This window comes from Bos grunniens, chromosome 7 (genome assembly GCF_055505025.1).
Source record: "Bos grunniens cultivar Pamir isolate PY7600 chromosome 7, Bosgru_T2T1.0, whole genome shotgun sequence".
In the NCBI taxonomy this organism is placed as follows: Eukaryota; Metazoa; Chordata; class Mammalia; order Artiodactyla; family Bovidae; genus Bos; species Bos grunniens.
Window position 1 is genome coordinate 38,388,227 of NC_141171.1, and position 20,510 is coordinate 38,408,736.

General features: G+C 41.1%; 1 protein-coding gene across 22 annotated transcripts in view; it reads right to left on the reverse strand.

Annotated features, from left to right (window-relative positions):
* Positions 1-5,048: 5,048 nt before the first annotated feature.
* The window catches only part of UIMC1 (ubiquitin interaction motif containing 1), a 138,586-nt gene continuing 123,124 nt past the window's right edge, over positions 5,049-20,510 (reverse strand). For all 22 annotated transcript variants that reach the window (XM_086410866.1, XM_086410847.1, XM_086410857.1 and 19 more), the window contains 5 exons: positions 11,845-11,923; positions 9,574-9,745; positions 7,079-7,142; positions 6,024-6,066; positions 5,049-5,506 (listed from right to left, as the gene is read on the reverse strand). In XM_086410866.1, coding sequence (XP_086266992.1) covers positions 5,296-5,506; positions 6,024-6,066; positions 7,079-7,142; positions 9,574-9,745; positions 11,845-11,923 — 569 coding nt within the window. In that variant the 3' untranslated portion in view covers positions 5,049-5,295. The remainder of the gene's footprint in view (positions 5,507-6,023; positions 6,067-7,078; positions 7,143-9,573; positions 9,746-11,844; positions 11,924-20,510) is intronic.

Consider the following 20,510-nt stretch of genomic DNA (forward strand, 5'->3'; position numbering starts at 1 on the left):
GGCCTACACATGACACCAGGATGGAGACCATGGATGATACCTGTTCTATCAGTCTGGGGCATGACTGGACCTGGAAACATGCCAGACATCAGCCCCTCTGCACAGTTCAGTGGGCAGCAATCAGGCAGATAAGCTCTAAAGGCAGGAAAATTGGGAATGGGGGTGGGGAGGACAGAGTGGCCATCATTCACAACATAGCAGCCTGCCTAGCCTGGGGCTCGTCTCTCTCAACTTTGTTTAGTTAGGAGAGAACATAGAACTGAATGCCAAAGGCCCAGCTGTGATTCATGCTGACAGTTTGCTGTCTCCTGAACCTGAGTGATACACCCCTGACAAGCAATGCCAGGGCTCTTTGTCTATGTTTCTGGAAGTCCCATGTCTATTTCCTCAGCAGCAGGGGTCCCAGTACCCTAGGCAGAGTGTCAAAGAAGGCCTATGTCAGAGCCTATGCAGGGAGGAAGCAGCCTGGGCTTGGGGTCTATGAACTACTATGACAGCCCTGACTGTAGCAGAGGCATAGCAGGGATCAGCAGTTCTCTTCAGACACCAGATGACCATTGAACAACGAGGGGAAGGACAAGTCCTGACAAGACTCCTCACAGACCCTAAGCGCCAATCTCCAGCTGTTCAGGAGGAACTAAGGAAAGAGGAGAGGCAGTTAGCTGGGGTAAAGGTGGGCTGTAGCCCAGGTACCACAGCTGGGATGAGAGCCAGGCCATCCCTGTTCTGAGCTGCTCCCAGGCTTGCTTCTCACAGCTGACAGTGCGCCATGGCCAGGCACACAGGCCCTCAGGCCCAAACAAGCTTCCTGCCTTTCCCCCCATGCCCTTTTACTCCAGCTCTCCTATACCCATCAAGCTGCTCTTTACTGTTAAGTGTTTTGTTCATGCTGATCTGTCTGGATTGACTCCCTCTTTGCCCCATCCAGCTTTCCCACTTAACTTTTCCTCATTCTTTAAATTACACCTTCAGTTCAGTTTAGATCAGTTCAGTCGCTCAGTCATGTCGAACTCTGCGACCCCATGAATCGCAGCATGCCAGGCCTCCCTGTCCATCACCAACTCCCAGGGTTCACTCAGACTCAACGTCCATCGAGTCAGTGATGCCATCCAGCCGTCTCATCCTCTGTCGTCCCCTTCTCCTCCTGCCCCCAATCCCTCCAGCATCAGTGTCTTTTCCAATGAGTCAACTCTCCGCATGAGGTGGCCAAAGTACTGGAGTTTCAGCTTTAGCATCATTCCTTCCAAAGAAATCCCAGGGCTGATCTCCTTTAGAATGGACTGGTTGGATCTCCTTGCAGTCCAAGGGACTCTCAAGAGTCTTCTCCAACACCATAGTTCAAAAGCATCAATTCTTCGGTGCTCAGCCTTCACAGTCCAACTCTCACATCCATACATGACAACAACAATGCTGGGAGCCTTCCTAGAAAAGCTCCTCCTGGCCCTGATCCCAGCTGAGTAGCAGCCTATTGATCCCACAGTGTCTTGATCTCCCTGTATCATTGCATTGACTACAATCTATCAATAGAATCTGTTTGCCTTCCCCCACTGCACTGTGGACTCTCAAAGAATAATTCTTATCTTTGGAGCCCCTGTTCTAGATCTAACATGAGATGAAAACTGAAGGTGAAGTTGCCCAATTGTATCTGACTCTTTGCAACCTCATGGACTGTAGCCCACCAGGCTCCTCTGCCCATGGGATTTCCAAGGCAAGAACACTAGAGTGGGTTGCCATTTCCTTCTCCAGGGGATCTTCCCAACCCAGGGATTGAACCTGGGTCTCCTGCATTGCAGGTGAATTCTTTACCATCTGAGCCACCAGGGAAGAGGTATCAGTTAATTTTTCTTAAATTGAAGAACTCTCCCACAACCTCAATAGTACAGGGCTTTTGAAACTGAGAGGAAATAAGTAACCTCTTCTTGCCTTCCAGGTACAGATGGCTTCAGCAGCCTTCCCACTCAGGGTTTATACATTCTTCCATCTTCCCACTGGTACTACCATCTACTTACTACCTGCCTTTCCCTCACCCCAATTCCCATCTTCTAGATCAACTTAGGGCCAAAGCTGCTCTGCCTCACAGGTGAGAATGGGCCCATCCAAGCTTAAAATTCCCATTGGATTTTGTGACTCAAGTGGGGTTAGGAAGTAGTATGGAATAGTAGAGAGAATCAGCACTGGTGTCAGACAGACCTGGGTTTGAATCCCATCTCATTTACCAGTTGTATAACAAAGTGAGTTTTTGCACTTCGCTGAGCCTGTTTTCTATGTATAAAACATAAAGACTAATAATAATGCCTTAGGATAGGTTCCTCCAGAAGTGGACCTAATTTGAGTGTAGTTTAATTGGGAAGCAATCCAGGCCAGGGTTAGGATTAGGGCAATGCATGTGAAGTGCCTAGCTACAAAATGTGGAGAAACCCTTTCAAGTTCATACAAGTGTCAACTCTTCCTTTACATGAACTGAAGAGTGCAGGTCCCTCACCTTAGTCCCAGCCTTGATCCAGGAAGCACTGACAGGGGAGCTGGAAATGAGATAGGACGGGAAGGAAGTCAACAGAGCATACATAATTAAGCTACTGCTGAGCTGAGAGCTCCTGAGGTTCAAGCCCTGAGGGAACTCTGGGAGATGTGTAGAATGAACCTAAGTGAGGTGAGGAAGCTGGGGAATTTATCCTCCAAATTCCATTTTCACTGGTTGAGGGCTGCCTCAGAGGCCCTCACTTTCTGGCACTCCCAGCTCTACCGCACACTTGTCTAGAGAAGTGCTAAGGCAGAGAGTTGCAGGTCCTTGCAATAGGACCCTGTGGGTATGCAGTAGAACAATGAGTGCCCAGGGATAATGGGCAAGGCACAGCCTCGGCTAGAGGGCTGTTATAAGGATGAAGTGAAATAACACAACCACCGTGCCTAATAGAAAAGTTACCTTCTCCTTCCCCATTCATCACAATGCCTTGTGAAGTTCATGGAGTTTCCCAGCTCCTAGAGTTGGCAACACTAGCAGAACAGCTGCTTCCCATCTTTAAGAAGTAAAAGAAAAACAAGAAACAAAACCCCAAAACCTGATGGCCTGAGGCAAGCTCTAGACACCTGAGTTTGCTGTGGAAGGCTGGTACTTGATGGAACTAAGGTCATCAAACTGTATCCTCTCACATCTGCACATCACCTCTCTGGCTTTTCCACCTCTCACCATGACACTACTTAAGACATACAAAACTAGCATCACATTGAAATAACAACTACTGCCATTCACTCACCTTCTAAGAGATAGATACTGTGCTTTTATATACATTATCTTACTCTTTAGAACCCTGTAAGCTTTCCCCCAATTTATAGAAAAGGAAACTAGGTCTCATAGATGTTAACTTGTATCAGAAGCAGAGGTTCAGATTCAGTTCAGTTCAGTTGCTCAGTGGTGTTCGACTCTTTGTGACCCCATGAACTGCACCATGCCAGGCTTCCCTGTCTATCACCAACTCCCAGAGTCTACTCAAACTCATGTCCATTGAGTCAGTGATGGCATCCACCCATCTCATCTTCTGTTGTCCCCTTCTCCTCCCACCTTCAATCTTTCCCAGCATCAGGATCTTTTCAAATAAGTCAGTTCTTCGCATCAGGTGGCCAAAGTTTCAAGTTGATGTCATACTCTTTCCACTGACTTTGTCTCTTCACTAAGGTCCCTCACACAGGACCACCAGTATTGGGAGAATAAGACAAATGAGCAAGCAGCCTTTACCAAAGATAGAGGTGGGAGGGCCTAGGGAGATGGTTGTTTTCTCCTGATTCCACATTAGTTAACAAATAAGCCTATCAGTAGTAGTCCTGCTGATCTATACCCTCCTCCAACAATTTGCCACTGATCCATGTTCTAGGGAGACTGCTCAACTATAAGTTAAATAATTCCCTTTCCAGAATCAGCCCTTTCCCTATTCTTATCTCCAGGCAGAGAGATAAACATATTACCCCATTTATAGAACTTTACCTCCAATAAACTGCCATTTACTGAGAAAGAAAACTAGTGAAAGTTAAAGTGATGGGACGTAACTGATAAACTACTTCTCATTAGAAGGAAAATGGGAAAATAATCAATACTAGCATTTTTGTTAGGACTGAAGAGGCAGAGCACTGTAGTCTCACTGCCAAGGACAAAAAGTATTTTTTGATTTTTTAATATAAGCCTTTGTTTCCTCATCCAAAAATTGGGGGGGATAATACCTACCTTATAATGTTGCTGTGAGGATTAAACGAAGGCACACACGTTGCCTGAACCATAGCAAATGTCAAAAAATAACAGCAATTATGTGACGCTGGCCACAATGTCAGTGCCATCCAACACCACGGCATGGAAGAAACAGAGTGAGCCTGCCATCCTGCCTTCTTCTAACTCTAAGAGCTTATATGCAAACGCAGCTAGGCAGGAAACAGTGCATTAAAAGCCTGTGCACTGAGGACAGACCACAGCTCTGTTCTTCACTGGAAGATCCTGAGCAACGAGGTTGAGAACATGCATTCCTCTACTGATGTACTGAAATAGAAGTTACTTCCTGTTGCTGCTATGACCTCTGATGGCAACAGAAGCAATGTCAGCTTTAGCAGATGAATATGCACAGCATCCCCACGGGTTAATCCAGGAAAAAAAAATAATTGTATAGAAATTAATAACTTGAGAGTTCATTTACAAATTCCTGGAAAGAATGACTGGACATATTCCTTCAAAGGTGCTATGCTCTGGCTGAGAATTCTTAACTGGGTGAGGCAGCAAGATGAAGTGACAAGTCACTGAACAGTAAGGACAGCAGAACAAAAGTAGCATTCAATCCCTTGGCATCTTCCAGAATGATGTCAGAGAAGGTCCAAACAGTAAAACTTTACACTACATATTCAGTGAATATAGGCAGTATGTCAGAGACCAGTAATGGAATTCCAAAACATGCAATTTATGAGTCTGAGAACTAGCTCCATAATTAAAACACCCCTCCCCAAGCCCTGCAACACAGAGACAAAAAGGAAACTCTCCATCTTATTGAAATAAGACTTCATACAAACATAGATAAATATATTTAAGTTTTCTTTTTAACTATACTTGAATTCAAACAGATTGTTATAAAACAAAACACTACACACACAGTTGTCTGTATAGCTCATAGAAAACATAAAAACCAGAATGCTGAGTAGATGCTGGTAGTAGAAACTGTAGGGGCAAAACTTCCTTAACAATGAACTGCAGGCCACTAAGGCTTAATAAACATGACAGACTTCTATTGCTAATGATTTGATCAACCTTCAGACCCTAGAAATTCAGGATTTCCTCCTTCTTCCTCTACCTGCTTTGGTTTGTGTCTGGCTATGTGGCCGGACAGTAAGCTGCTTTTTAAAGTCCACTAAGCAATCTGTGGCTTCTGAAACAGAAACAAAAGACTTGATGGGAGACTCATTTGAATCGAGATGTGTAAGGGAACTCTGCATCTCTCTGCTGCAGCCTGCTTCTTCTAGCCCTGGTGAAGACACCCTAAAGAGGAGAAAAAAACGTCAGAATTCACGATACACCTACTAATAAGCAATAAGTATGTGTTTCAGGGGTATTTACATATACTACTAGCTCACATAATCTTTGGAATACTTCAATCAGATAAGTACTGTCATTTCGCTTTCACAGACGAGGACACTGGGTAAATCATACACCCAAAGCCACACAGTTGGGCAGTGAGGAAATCAGGATTCAGACCCAAATTCCCAAATTGTTTGACTTCTAAGTCAAAAGATGAGGGCTGGGTGGGGATAGACAGGCAAAAAAGAGTAAGACGGCTTTTTCTGTGCTTATATTAACACCATGAATGAACGGAGATAGTCATCCAATTCTTAGCCTAGACATATGAGGGTCACAGAGTTATATCAAGAATGGTCACACAGCTCCACAGCTCTCTACTTCAACTGTTTGAATACCACATTATACACAGAATACAGGACCAGGCCTATACTTTTCTAGAACTGCTGACAGCCACACTTCAATGCACACCCCAATTCACCTGAAGGCTCCTGTTTCTGAAAACTTGGTCTTTATCTCTGCATCTGTGATAGGAGAGAAAAAGTAATAATTTTTTTAGCAGTGTTACAATCATAATACTTTTCACTGTTCCTGTGTTTCATATGTTCTGGGCACTGTTCTTCATCAGGTTTATCCAGGTAGCTAGATCTCCAATACCCAGACCAATGGAATGTGAGCATTAGCATCCAATAGGCTTAGCTGCAGAAGTACAGAGGTGAACACTTTTGAATGAATAACCACTGAACAAACCTACTTCAAATCTGGACTTGAGGAACAACGAGTTGCCAATGAAAATATGCTACCTGCAGATCTATAATCTGCTAACCTAAAGGCAGTAGGCTATGGGGCTCAGAGAGGCAGCCTTTTTATAGTCATCAGAAGACACAACAGATTTACTTGGTAGGAATGAACTATCAGAACTAGATGGCAAGCAAATCTCATCAGACCTAAGCAAAAGTTCCTCTTTCATCTACGTCTAGTAAATTTTAACAAAAGCAACTATCAACAACAAGAACAATAATAATAATAGCAGCTAACATTTATCAAGAGCCTATTTACACCAGGGAATATATGTGGACCTTTACTAGATATAATCCTTTCAATCTATGAAGTTGGTATTACTAACTCTATGCAATGCTACAGACTCTCAGGAGGATAGGTTGAGACACTAGGCTAAGGGTAACATGAATAATGCACAAAACATTAGGAGAAGACAGTAATGTCTGGTTTTCAGTGTAAAAGGTGTTTAGGGCTTGTGCCATTGCCCTATGATTTGGAAATGTTTTTTCCCCAGTTCAACAGGCAGTAGAAAGCTCAAGCTTTATAAAAGCTGAAATAAAACACATGATAAATAAGACAGAGTATTTAATCTTCCTTAGGGAGAGATGATCTAGATCAAGTCTCAAAGGCCAGCTGATTAGGTCAAACGTGCACCCTCATAACTCTAGTAAAAACTGTAGTAAAAGAGTTGGTAGTGGCTATGTTTACTGGAAGGCCATAGGCAGAAGCTCACAAAACTGGTCCTGAGGGCCTCACCTGCAGTCTTGTACTCAGACTGTTCCAAGAGACGGAGGAGACGGCCTTCATTTTGGCCTTTATCCTGTGTCAGAGAAAAAGAGATGAAAAGGTTACACAGAGAGCCTAAAATACAACTTCCTTAGCCTAGATCATAGATATCTCCAGGAGAGAAGAGGTGTGGGGACACAGCTGAATGGAAGTCTTTTGCTTTCTAATAAAGGAGGGTACACAATTAAAAAAAAAACAAAAGGGCTTCCCTGCTGGCTCAGGTGGTAAAGAATCTGCCTGAATGCAGGAGACCTGGGTTCGAACTCTGGGTCAGGAAGATCCCCTGGAGAAAGAAATGGCAACCCACGCCAGGATTCTTGCCTGGAGGATTTCATGGACAGAGCAGCCTGGCAGGCTACAGTCCATGCTGTCTCAAAGAGTCCAACACGACTGAGTGACTTATCACTTTTACACAGTAAAAAAGCAAACATGATTAATAGATGCATCTTTATGCCAAGAATATATCCAGGAATGGATACCAGACTCAGGGCAAATTATTCTCAGTTCAGTTTAGTTCAGTCACTCAGTTGTGTTCGACTCTTTGTGACCCCATGGACTGTAGCCTGCCAGGCTTCCCTGTCCATCACCAACTCCTGGAGCTTGCTCAAACTCATGTCCATTGAATTGGTGATATCATCCAACCATCTCATCCTCTGTCAACCCCTTCTCCTGCCTTCAATCTTTCCCAGCATCATGACTTTTCCAATGAGTCAGTTCTTCACATCAGGTAGCCAAAGTATTGAAGTTTCAGCTTCAGCATCAGTCGTTCCAATGAATATTCAGAACTGATTTCCTTTAGGATTGACTGGCTTGATCTCCTTGCAGTCGAGGGACTCTCAAGAGTCTTTTCCAACATCACAGTTCAAAAGTATCAATTCTTTGGCACTCAGCTTTCTTTATAGTCCAACTCTCACATCTATACATGACTACTGGAAAAACCACAGCTTTGACTAGATGGACTTTTGTTGGCAAAATGTCTCTGCTTTTTAATATGCTGTCTAAGTCGATCATGGCTTTTCTTCCAAGGAGAGTGCTCTTTACAGCATCGGACTTTACTTCCATCACCAGTAACATCCACAACTGAGCGTTTTCACTTTGGCTCCATCTCTTCACTCTTTCTGGAGTTATTTCTCCACTCTTCTCCAGTAGCATATGGGGTACCTACCAACCTGGGGAGTGCATATTTCAGTGTCATACCTTTTTGCCTTTTCATACTGTTCATGGCAAAAATACTGAAGTGGTTTGCCATTCCCCTCTCCAGTGGACCACATTTTCTCAGAACTCTCCACCATGACCCATCCATCTTGGGTGGCCCTACATGGCATGGCTCATAGTTTCATTGAGTTAGACATGGCTGTGGTCCATGTGATGAGTTTGATTAGTTTTCTGTGATTGTGGTTTATTCTATAGTAACCTTTGACCTATGATAGATTTGGAGAGATTTAAAACAGAAAATAACAAGTTTCAAGTTAGCTTTTAGAGACAGTGATGCCAGAGAAAAAACTAGCTCTGTGGTATAAACACATACCCATAAGCCTCAATTCCAAATTACAACCTCAAAAATCACCCCATTCATACAGGGGTCCCTTTTCCCCTTCATGACATATGGCTTCTCCATCTTGGTGTGCAATGATTGCTATGTCAGTAAGTCTAGAATATGGAGCTGCTGCTTTATCTTTAATTTCAAAGCCAACACTTGTTCTTCCAGTTTTCTAATCAAAGGCCAGAAAGCACATCTTCCCAGTGACCAGGGCCAGATTCCACAACTTCCTAATAAGGCTAGGTACAATGAGGCGTTCAGCAGAGTTGATCGTGAATATGTTCCTGGCAGTGGGGGTATGACTAGAATATACTTTCTGGAAAGTCATTTGGCAATACGTTTCAAGAGATTTTAAAATGTTTAGATTCATTGCCCTAAAAGCTCCACTTCAGGAAATCTATACTAAGGAAATAATGCAAAGACTAATTAATGCTTTAAACATAGCGCATAATACAAAAGAACTGGAAACAATGTGAATGTCCAATAATATGAGAATGGTTAACTGACTGTGTGATACAAACATTAAGAGTAATTTCAGAAACAGTTTAAAAATATACTTAGGAAGTTTGTTATGCTACAATAACTGTGTATGTACATATACAATTAATTAAAAATGCATAGGAAAAAAAAGACTGGAAAAAAAATAGGCCAAAATACTAAAAGATGTCATCTTTGAGTAACTAAATTATGGGTGATAATTCCCCCTGATTCTTCATATTTTTTTAACTTCCTGTATTTTCTATATTAAGTGTATACTACTTGAGTATATATTACTTTTTAATTAAAAGAAAAAATAATTTTAAAAAACACAAATCTAGTTTCAAGATAAACAGAAGAAAAGGAAAGAGGGAGGAAGGGGAGAAAGAAAGCCCCAAACAGAAATGTGAAGAACTAGGGAACCTTTCCTAAAACACTCTATACATACCTTTAGGTTCCTCAGCCACTGTGGACGCTTCCTCCCCACAGCTGTGCATACTCTCTCACTCTCTTCAGGCTCATCTCCTTGGTCACCTCTTGCAAGCTGGAGACAGGACTCTACATGACACTGGTACTCTCTGAGTGGAACAAGGGATTTACAGAGGTAACACTTCTCATCCCTAGCCAATCAGAAAAAAATGGAGAAAAAGTGGTTAAAAAAAAAAAAAAAAAAGATTTGCTTTTGCCTCTATGCTCCTAGATACATCTTAAATTGTGTTTTTACATCTTAAAGTTATTCTATGGAGGAGAAATGTCAACCAAAGCAGAATCGCTGCTCTCAGCAGGATCATCAATAAAATGAACCCAATGCCAATCCAAAGGACTGAGTGATTAGTGGTTTTCCCTGGCTGTTTCTTTGTATCCTGCTGTTGCAGTAGTAGGATGATAATGAAATAAGCTCTTCTAACTAACTCAAACAATGCTGATTGCTCTCCAGACATAAAATATTCTGTCAAACTCTTCTCAAATTAAGTGTAATAGTTTTTTCAAAGGGAAGTTAAAAATTTAGACAGAAAAGGGAACACCAAGAGCATTAAATCAAAAATGACATTTCTACCAGGGAGGGTGAACTTGTCTGATTAGTAAATCAAGTCTGTCTATATGCTGCCTTCCTCAATTCTAGAGCTAGGAAGTTACTAAAACCATGTGGCTCTGCCAGAGGCTTTTGCATAACTTCATATATATAGCTATTTTTATCTTTTTATAACGACTTTGTGTAAAGAGAGGAAATTATGTCTTGAGGTAAAGTTTATTGGGCATCAGTGAAAATGGAATCACTGGAGACAAAGGAAGAAAATGAACATTCATGAAGTATTTTCTCTGTGGTGAGAACTGGTGCATGGTCCTTTAAACACAATTTCTCAATTAATTCCTTGGCCTGGTTAGGAAGGTACTAATCTCCCCAATGTCCTATAGCTAGTAATTGTCAGAAGCCAGGTCTGCCTGACTCATAAGATCATCTTAGTTTTACGAAGCTAAAGAAAACCTTCCAAAACTTCTTGCTGTTGCTATTCAGTTACTATAGAAAGATTTAGACTGCCTTTAAGAAAAGTTTCTCTGAGAGGTCTTTAAAATAAGAGGAATAAGTCTCTCAAGTAATTAATCATCAGAGAGACTACAAGTGAAACTCTGCTTTATGAGAAAAGTTAGACTAGTGTACCTTTCAAGGTTTATCCATTAATGTAAAAAGCATTATTAATACCCTACGTTCATGAGAGAAGCAGCACTGTAAAAGCAGCGTAAGTTTTTGAGTCAGGTAGACTTTGCCAGTTCTGGCCACATAATCTTAACCAGTTACCTATAATTTCCCTTCAGTTTCTATATCTATTTAAAAAAAATACTACCATATCAACAACTGTGATAGTTATAAAGTAAATAAAGCACTCAGCACAGTGGCCGGCACATAATATTAAAAGCTCAACAAAGAGGTATTACTGTTATTGCTGTCTCACACACATTCTATTAGATGCTGGGGATATAAACATGAATGAAGGCAAGTATCTGTCTTCAAATATTGTAACTCACAGCCTAGCCAGGGAGACAGAAATGTCAAAAATCAAAGAAAAAAGATTAGTGCAATAGTGTGATGAATACAGTCCTAGAATATCTGCATGATGGTAGGATTCTAAAAAAAGGAAGTGGATCAGCTCTGCTCAATTGGATTAAGGAAGGCAGCTATGAAATTTAGAGTCTAAGACAGGATCTGTGTTTCAAAGAAAAATGTTTCTAATTACTAACTGCTCTAAAGTATTGTTGGTGATATTTTTACTTTTAGGAGGTAGCACTTATACCTGACCTCCCCTTGCCTCTGCCTCCACTGGGAACGAATGTGCATTCTTAGTCAAGCTGCAACCCACAACCCAAGGAAGTCTTCAATATTGCCCAACTTCTTGCAACTCAACTTCTGCACCATTACATTGCAAAATAGCTCACTGCTTCCCCAAAGCACCAAACACCAAAACGCAAATTCAAAGAAAACAGAAAGCTCAGAGCAATGTGGAAGTGGAGTGGGTGGCAGGGTCTTTTCAGAGTGACAAAAAGGGTCACAAGAGGCCACCAATACTGACACAAACTGAGAATACTAAGAAATTCAGGCGTTAAAGCAACGATTTGATTGCCTGATCAAAGAAACCCAGGGTAAGAGAGGAACTGGTCTCTCATTTGGTCTAAGCAATGGTTTGTTAAGCAAGAGCTCTGTAAACACAATGCACCTACTTACTTGTCAATGTCTAGGGAAGTCTGAGCAGTTGTCACACTGTCACGTCTGTTCAAGGCCTCTCTTTGACTCCGAGTCAACACTTTCAACAAAAAAAGAAAGACAAGAAATAAAACAACAACAAAAAAAAGAAGAAAATCTGTTAGCTGGCAGTAGACTGTAAATATAAAATGTATTGGAAGTAGAAAAGTTTAAAATTCTGTTCCAAATGGGAGAGGTGACTAGGAAACCTCTGCCTTTCTTCTATAGAGAATATTACTTACATAACATGGACTGAAACTGCCAGCTGCAAGGTATTACCATCTTTGCAATGAGATCTATTTTCCCTCTATTTGCCATTAGAAAAGTTTCTGTGTACTACCCCAACTTGCAGCACTCAGGGGAAGGATTTATACTTTCCCAATGAAAATTCTGTCTGGTGTGATATATGCTCCAATAAGATGCTTTTTGATACATAGCAATGACAGCTACATCTGAGTACCCACATTAGCTCCAATCTTTATAAAACACTGGAAAGGGTTCCATTTACCAGTGAGAAAAGCAGAGCTCAGAACAGTTAACACAAGTCTTTTCCACTACACTAGGACCACCACATCCTCCTAATTCTAGTGAATATAAACAGCTTTAGCCCAGGTGGCATACAAATTCTTTTCTCATACCAAAAGGTATGTTTACAAAAGCACATTCTCTTAAAGGGTTTTGGAAGTTAATTAACCAACTGTTTTTCAGTCTTCATTCCTTGCAGTTAACAAGAATTATGAACATCTCACTCCAAACCTTGCCTTTGTCCCTCTTGACACTTGAAATTCCCATGATAGAAGATTTAGAAAGGTTATCAGTTCACAAAATAATTTAGGTTGTGGAAGCATTTACCTAAACCAGAGGTTAGCAAATTTTTTCTGTACAGGATCAGACAGTAAGTAGTTTAGGTTTGGAAGGCCATATGGTCTCTGTTACAACTACTCAACTGGGCATGAGCGTTCCTATAGTAGGAAGGCAGCCATAGACAACATTATAATGGGGTGTGGTGTGTGCTAAGTAACTGCAGTCATGTCCGACTCTTTTGGAACGCTATGGACTATAGGCTTCCCATCAGGCTTCTCTGTCCATGGGATTCTCCAGGCAAGAATACTGGACTGGGTTGCCATGTCCTTCTCCAGGGGATCTTCCCAACTCAGAATCAAACCCAGGTCTCTGGCATTGCAGTCAGATTCTTCACCATTTTAAAACTTCATTTACAAAAACAGATGTCTGACTGTATTTGGCTCGGGCTGGCCATAGTTTACCTACCCTTCTAGTCCAACCTACCACTCATAAAAATGCCTCTAAAAGTATCCCTGACAAGTGATTATACGGTCTCAACCTGACTATGTCCAATTACTGAGGAGAATTCACTTCCTCCTAGAGAAACCCATTCTACTGCTACACAACATTTCTAGCTCAATCTGCATTTACAGGCTGTATGGATACGTTTACCCCCTTTTCCACAAGTCAGTTCTTTGAACACGGAACAAGCTGCATTACTTGTAACCTTTAAAACAGGTACTATATCTAGTCATTAAGCCAATCTGTAATAAGACTTGGAATACAGATCCTTTTGAGGGCCTAGGGTAGCTCTAATCCTTTTGATGATCCTCCAGACGGGTATTATTATTCTGTCCTATTTTAAAGGTACAAAAATAAACTCAGAGGAATTGACTTTGCCAAGCTATCACAACTAGGAAGAACAACCCAGGACATAGTCTAGATCTGTCTGATTCTTATAGCCATGTTTTATCTTTCGAGTTAACCTCTACATATACCCCAATCTGTTAAGTCTTCCATATGTGTGGCACCCCAAAACAGATCCAATATTCCAACAAGCAATCTGACCAGTAAAGAGAACACAAGAACCACAAGCTACCTCATCCAGACTAATTCAGCCAAGGCTGTGACAATCCTGATATTCTACTGGCTTAAACTGAACTTAAAGGCAATTAAGATATATCCCCCTTCCTCCCAAGTCATCTTCAAAATGCCATCAAGACAGGTCTCCTAATTCTATGTTTGGGTAACTAAACTGTTGGGTATTTTTCCCCTTCAACAGGGCTTTATATTTATCCCTGTTCTTTTCAGTTGCACATTGCAGTCTGTTGAGATCATCTGAAGTCTTGATTCTGTCATCTGATGTTATACTAGCTCTCTGTTCCAGCTCTGCTTCATCTGCATATATGACAAGCATGCTTTCTACATCTTCATCCAAGTCACTGGGGAAAAATGGTTGTAAATGATTAGGCCAAGGACACGGAAAACTGTGGCATGTTACCAGAGGAGCCTATCTTCTCCTAGTCCAAATTTCCTTTAAATACTTAATCAAGCAAATATTTATTGAGAATCTTTAATGTGTGAGTAACTTGGGGAGATAACAGGAAATTATGAGGCATGGTCCTTTCTCTTAAGGAGCTCACAATTTACTAAGGGAGACAGCACATACACTAAAATCACTGTAATACGTTAAAGAGATATGTATAATAAAACATGATCATATACAGAAGCAACTATTAATAATATCTTGTCTCTGGGGAGGATGACAGGGAGACCAGGGGACTAGAATAGGCAGTAGGCATATTTTTCACTATACAGTTTTCTATACTACTGAATTAAAAATTTTAAAAAGTATGCATTTACCTGAAAAAAATGAAAACTCTAATTCAAAAATATATGTATCCCTATGGTCACTGCAGCATTATTTACAATAACCAAGATATGGAAGCAACGTAAGTGTAACAGATGAATGGATAGAGAAGAGGTGATATGTGTGTCAACAGAATATTATTCAGACATTTAAAAAAAAAAAAAGCCCTTGCCATTTGCAACAACATGGATGGACCTAGAGTGTATTATGCTAAGTGACGTAAGTCAGACAGAGAAAGACAAGCACTACATGATTTCACCTATATGTAGAATCTAAAAAGTAAAACAAACAAATACAACAAAACAGAAACTGAGTCACGGAAACAAAGAACAAATAGGGAGTTGCCAGGGGTGGGCAGCAGGGGGCAGGGGGCATGGACGGGGGAATTAGGCGAGGATGATTAAGAAGTACAAACTTCCAGTTAGAAAATTAAAAGAAATTTTTTTAAGTTTCTCCCTTTTCTCTTCAAAGGGAGAAAAAGAGACCATCTTATAGTGAGGACTTAGGCACAAATTAGACTAGATGATCTATTTCTAAGTTCCCTCCAACTCAGAGATTTTATAAGTAAAAATAAAGTACTGCAGGAGAAAAACATCCTAGACATAGTTGTATAACCACCTACAAAACCCACCTCCTATTCTATCAGCTAACCCACATTTCTCCAACTTATGTACAAGGACTTTGAGAGATTTTATCAAGTGCCTTGCTGAAATCAATTCTTAGAAGATTGGCATTTCAGACTACATAAACCTATAAGTGTTTGCCACCCCTTCTCTATTTGTTCCCCATCTTGACTGTCAAGTATTTTTCCAAAAGAAATACTTAGAAATCACTTCAAAAACATGGCTAGGAAAGAAACTAATTGTCTACAGAACTTTATATTAATATGAAGGTAAAGGTGTTAAGTCACTCAGTCATGTCCGACTCTTTGCAAACCCATGGACTGTAATCCGCCAGGCTCCTCTGTCCATGGAATTCTCCAAGGAAGAACACTGGAGTGGGTTGCAATTCCCTTCTCCAGGGGATTTTCCCAATGCAGGGATTGAACTCAGGTTTTATGCGTTGCAGGCATATTCTTTACTGCCTGAGCCACCAGAGAAGCTCTCTGTATATTAATTTATACCTCTGTAAATAGCATGTTTCTGTTATTTGTCAGTCGTTTTTCTATATCACAAGAACTTCTGAATCCAGAGATTCCAGATTTTGATTTGATCTCTTTACCATCTGCAACACAGTCTAGCAAAGATTACATGCTAATAAATATTAGTCAATTTAAGTCATAGCAAGGGATTCATGGGGATTATGAGAACCTTTTCTGTACCAGGGACTTAATAAACATAATTGTTAATCTTTACAACAGTCCTGCAAGGCACATATCACTATTTGTATTTTATATATGATGAAATAAACTGACCAAGATCACAAAGCTAAAAACAACAAAGAAACATGGCACCAAGAATAAAATATGAGTCTGACTTTAAAGAAATATATGTTTTTCTCTAAGAGCAGGCTGCCTCTCCTGGGAAATAAGATGGCAAAGGATGGGAAGACAAAAAATGATAAATGGGCAGGTGGAAAAGAGATTTGGCAGATGGCTGAGAATTATATGCTAATTCTATATTAAATGTTACGATCAGAGAAGACTTGGACCGGGCCTTGCAGCTACATTTTTCCTTTGAAAACTACCACCCCTACAAAGGAGCAGAAAGGTGGTAAGTTGCTCTAAAATAATCTCCTACTCTGGTTTATGAGTGCTGAGAGAGCCATTTCAACTAGCTGCAGGATGAGAATTCAATATGAAACTTAAATCCAAAAACTCAGTTGCTGGTGACAATAGCCAAAAATTTCAAAAGGGAACAATGGAGTCTGAGGACAACTCCAGGAGAACAACTACCTAGGCAAGGTAAGCAAAACAGAAAGGAGGAATATCACTGAGAGCTGAGAGAGCCACCCATAAACCTACAACCATTAACTCAGGTCTTTATAAACCACTGGATGGAAAACACCCTAGAAAACTGTACTTGGGACTTGACTTGGCACTGTCAAGATACAAAGAAGCAGTGACACACAATGAAATAACATGCATCAACTTTATAGTTGGATAAATCCATTCCCAAGTTTGGATTCTACTAGTTGTGTTGCCTTCCGTAAGTTACCTAAGCTCTCCGAGTATCAGCTGACTTACCCACAAAGTGACATGATAATAAGCATCTATCCCCTTGGGTTTTGGTAAGGCTCACATCAAATAATCCAAATAAGTTTAAGAGTGTTTGCACACAGAAAGCACTCAGGTGATGTTCAGTTCAGTTCAGTCACTCAGTTGTGTCCGACTCTTTGCGACCCCATGAATTGCAGCACACCAGGCCTCCCTGTCCATCACCAACTCCCGGAGTTCACTCAGACTCACGTCCATCAAGTCAGTGATGCCATCCAGCCATCTCATCCTCTGTCGTCCCCTTTTCCTCCTGCCCCCAATCCCTCCCAGCATCAGAGTCTTTTCCAATGAGTCAACTCTTTGCATGAGGTGGCCAAAGTACTGGAGTTTCAGCTTTAGCATCAGTCCTTCCAAAGAAATCCCAGGGCTGATCTCCTTCAGAATGGACTGGTTGGATCTCCTTGCAGTCCAAGGGACTCTTAAGAGTCTTCTCCAACACCACAGTTCAAAACCATCAATTCTTCAGCGCTCAGCTTTCTTCAGAGTCCAACTCTCACATCCATACATGACCACTGGAAAAACCATAGCTTTGACTAGACGAACCTTTGTTGGCAAAGTAATGTCTCTGCTTTTCAACATGCTATCTAGGTTGGTCATAACTTTCCTTCCAAGAAGTAAGCGTCTTTTAATTTTATGGCTGTAATCACCATCTGCAGTGACTTTGGAGCCCAAAAAAATAAAGTCTGACACTGTTTCCACTGGTTCCCCATTTATTTCCCATGAAGTGATGGGACCAGATGCCATGATCTTAGTTTTCTGAATGTTGAGCTTTAAGCCAACTTTTTCACTCTCCTCTTTCACTTTCATCAAGAGGCTTTTTAGTTCCTCTTTACTTTCTGCCAATGTGGTGTCATCTGCATATCTGAGGTTATTAATATTTCTCCCGGCAATCTTGATTCCAGCTTGTGCTTCTTCCAGCCCAGTGTTTCTCATGATCTACTCTGCATATAGTTGTTTATTACTATGTAATTCTTGTTATTAGTCTTCCATATTTATTTCTTAGTTGTATCCAAAGATGTAAGCCCATCTTTAAATCAACACCTACCAGCCTACTGGATTAGGTTTTACTCTTAAGTGTTTCCCATTCTAATTTGTACAAATAAAATGAAATAACCAAAGCATCACAGAACAATTACCAATACTATGTAAGCATCAGATCAGATCAGATCAGTCGCTCAGTCGTGTCTGACTCTTTGCGACCATGAATTGCAGCACACCAGGCCTCCCTGTCCATCACCAACTCCCGGAGTTCACTCAGACTCATGTCCATCGAGTCAGTGATGCCATCCAGCCATCTCATCCTCTGTCGTCATCTTCTCCTCTTGCCCCCAATCCCTCCCAGCATCAGAGTCTTTTCCAATGAGTCAACTCTTCGCATGAGGTGGCCAAAGTACTGGAATTTCAGCTTTAGCATCAGTCCTTCCAAAGAAATCCCAGGACTGATCTCCTTCAGAATGGACTGGTTGGATCTCCTTGCAGTCCAAGGGACTCTAAGAGTCTTCTCCAACACCACAATTCAAAACCATCAGTTCTTCGGCGCTCAGCCTTCTTCACAGTCCAACTCTCACATCCATACATGACCACAGGAAAAACCATAGCCTTGACTAGACGAACCTTTGTTGGCAAAGTAATGTCTCTGCTTTTCAATATGCTATCTAGGTTGGTCATAACTTTCCTTCCAAGGAGTAAGCGTCTTTTAATTTCATGGCTGCAGTCACCATCTGCAGTGATTTTGGAGCCCAAAAAAATAAAAACTATTTCCACTGTTTCCCCATCTATTTCCCATGAAGTGATGGGACCGGATGCCATGATCTTCGTTTTCTGAATGTTGAGCTTTAAGCCAACTTTTTCACTCTCCACTTTCACTTTCATCAAGAGGCTTTTGAGTTCCTCTTCACTTTCTGCCATAAGGGTGCTGTCATCTGCATATCTGAGGTTATTGATATATGTAAGCATCAGCACATTTATTTTCAAAATCCAAAGCAGACAAGCAATCAAAAATAAAAACATAAGACCTTGAACTGTAAACAATGAAGACAATGGCTCCTTGAGTTAAACGTATATACGTACAAAGAAGAGAGATTTGGCAGAATGACAGAAGTTAGTCTCAGTTTATCTCCCTCAGCCTCAAAACCACATCAGCAGAAAATAATGGGAGGCCACAGAATTGTTTATGTTCCTGTTACGGCTAACTGTCCTCCAACTTAGCACTTTCTTAGTGAAATGTTAGAGGAAAAAGGAAAGGCCTGTTCCACTTGCATGTTGCCTGCTTCACTGCCGGCAGCCTTTCCTAAGAGACTAGACCCAACACAAAGGCTATCAAAAGAACTGACCATTATCTACCATTTTGAGACATGTGGCTATTTAAATTTAAATCTCAATTAGAATTAAATGTAATTTAAAATTTAGCTAATCAATCACATGAGTTAAATTTCAAGTGTTCAATAACCACATGCGACTTATGGCTACCGTGTTTGGTCCTACTGTTACAGAACATTTCTGTCACTATAGACAGTTCCACTGGCTAGCACTTCTCCTTTAAGAGATAACCAGGACTAACCCTTTATTGCCTCAAACTTGCTTACCTTGGACACTCTGAGAAATTCAAGCTTCCCGTGGCTTCTCTCATCACTTAGATTCTCATTCCCACATGACTCTAATCTGTCATCTGGGCACACTTTTCTAATATGACTCAGTCTCCCACTACTGCTCTCACAATAACTGCCCTCTGGAATTTGGGTCAGTAATCAAAAAAAAATTCCTTGATGTTCTTAACCTTCTTTGTGAAAGTACTCTTCATCTTCTTGCTGTAACTAAAAGATGGCTGTCCTCTGAAGGTACTGTTTCTCCCTGTACCCTCTAAAGTACTGGCTGTTTCTTCTTCCTTACAACTCAGTACCACTGACCCGGAGGTGGAGTAGATACCCTCTTACTCCTCACTGTTGCTTCCAGACTACTGGAAAAACCTCTTTTGAAGCACAAACCATTCTGCTGCCCTTGCTACTCCACCTTGAAGAAGTCATCTACTATCCCCCTCATCACCCACCCCACCCACTTTCCTGGCCATTCACTGAACATTTTAACAGATGACTTACTTTGTTTTTGCCCCTCTTGCCATCATTCTTGATGATTTTAATGCCTATATATTAGCTGAAGAATATGCAAGTTGCAGTTTTTTGTAGTTCAACCTTAGGTTAGCTATGGTTCAATTCAGTATCTGTCCTCTCACTTCCTTGACCTTTTTGCTATCAGTTCCCATGGATGAGATTTTAGCTTTGCTCAAGTGGGACTGGGAGAGAGAAGTAAGCATAATGCCTTCAGGCATCCATTGCATGTAATGCATTAACCTCTGTCCTCTGCATTTAGAATAGTACCAATCAGTTATGTACCATCCTTGGGAGAAGTAAGGATAACATTCCATTCATTTTCTGTATTCTGTGGTTCCAGTGAGGAACTGATTGAGCCTGTCAATAATGATCACGCCAGTTTCAAGACCACCACCACCTATCTTTTCCAGCTCACTCCTTCTAATACTCTAATTCTAATAATCCTTCAGCCCCACTAGAACATCTAATTCCAGGCTATCACCTTTTCGTTGTCCATCATCCTGTCACATCCTCACTTTCCTTCTTACCTAACTTAGATCTCATGGTGATCATACCAACTATCCCTCTGAATATTTTCTCAACTTATTTCTACTGTACTGCCTCGCAAAACCCAATTCTGGTTAATTCTAATTCACCACCTATTATGTGTCCCTACCTAAGCAGCACAACTGTG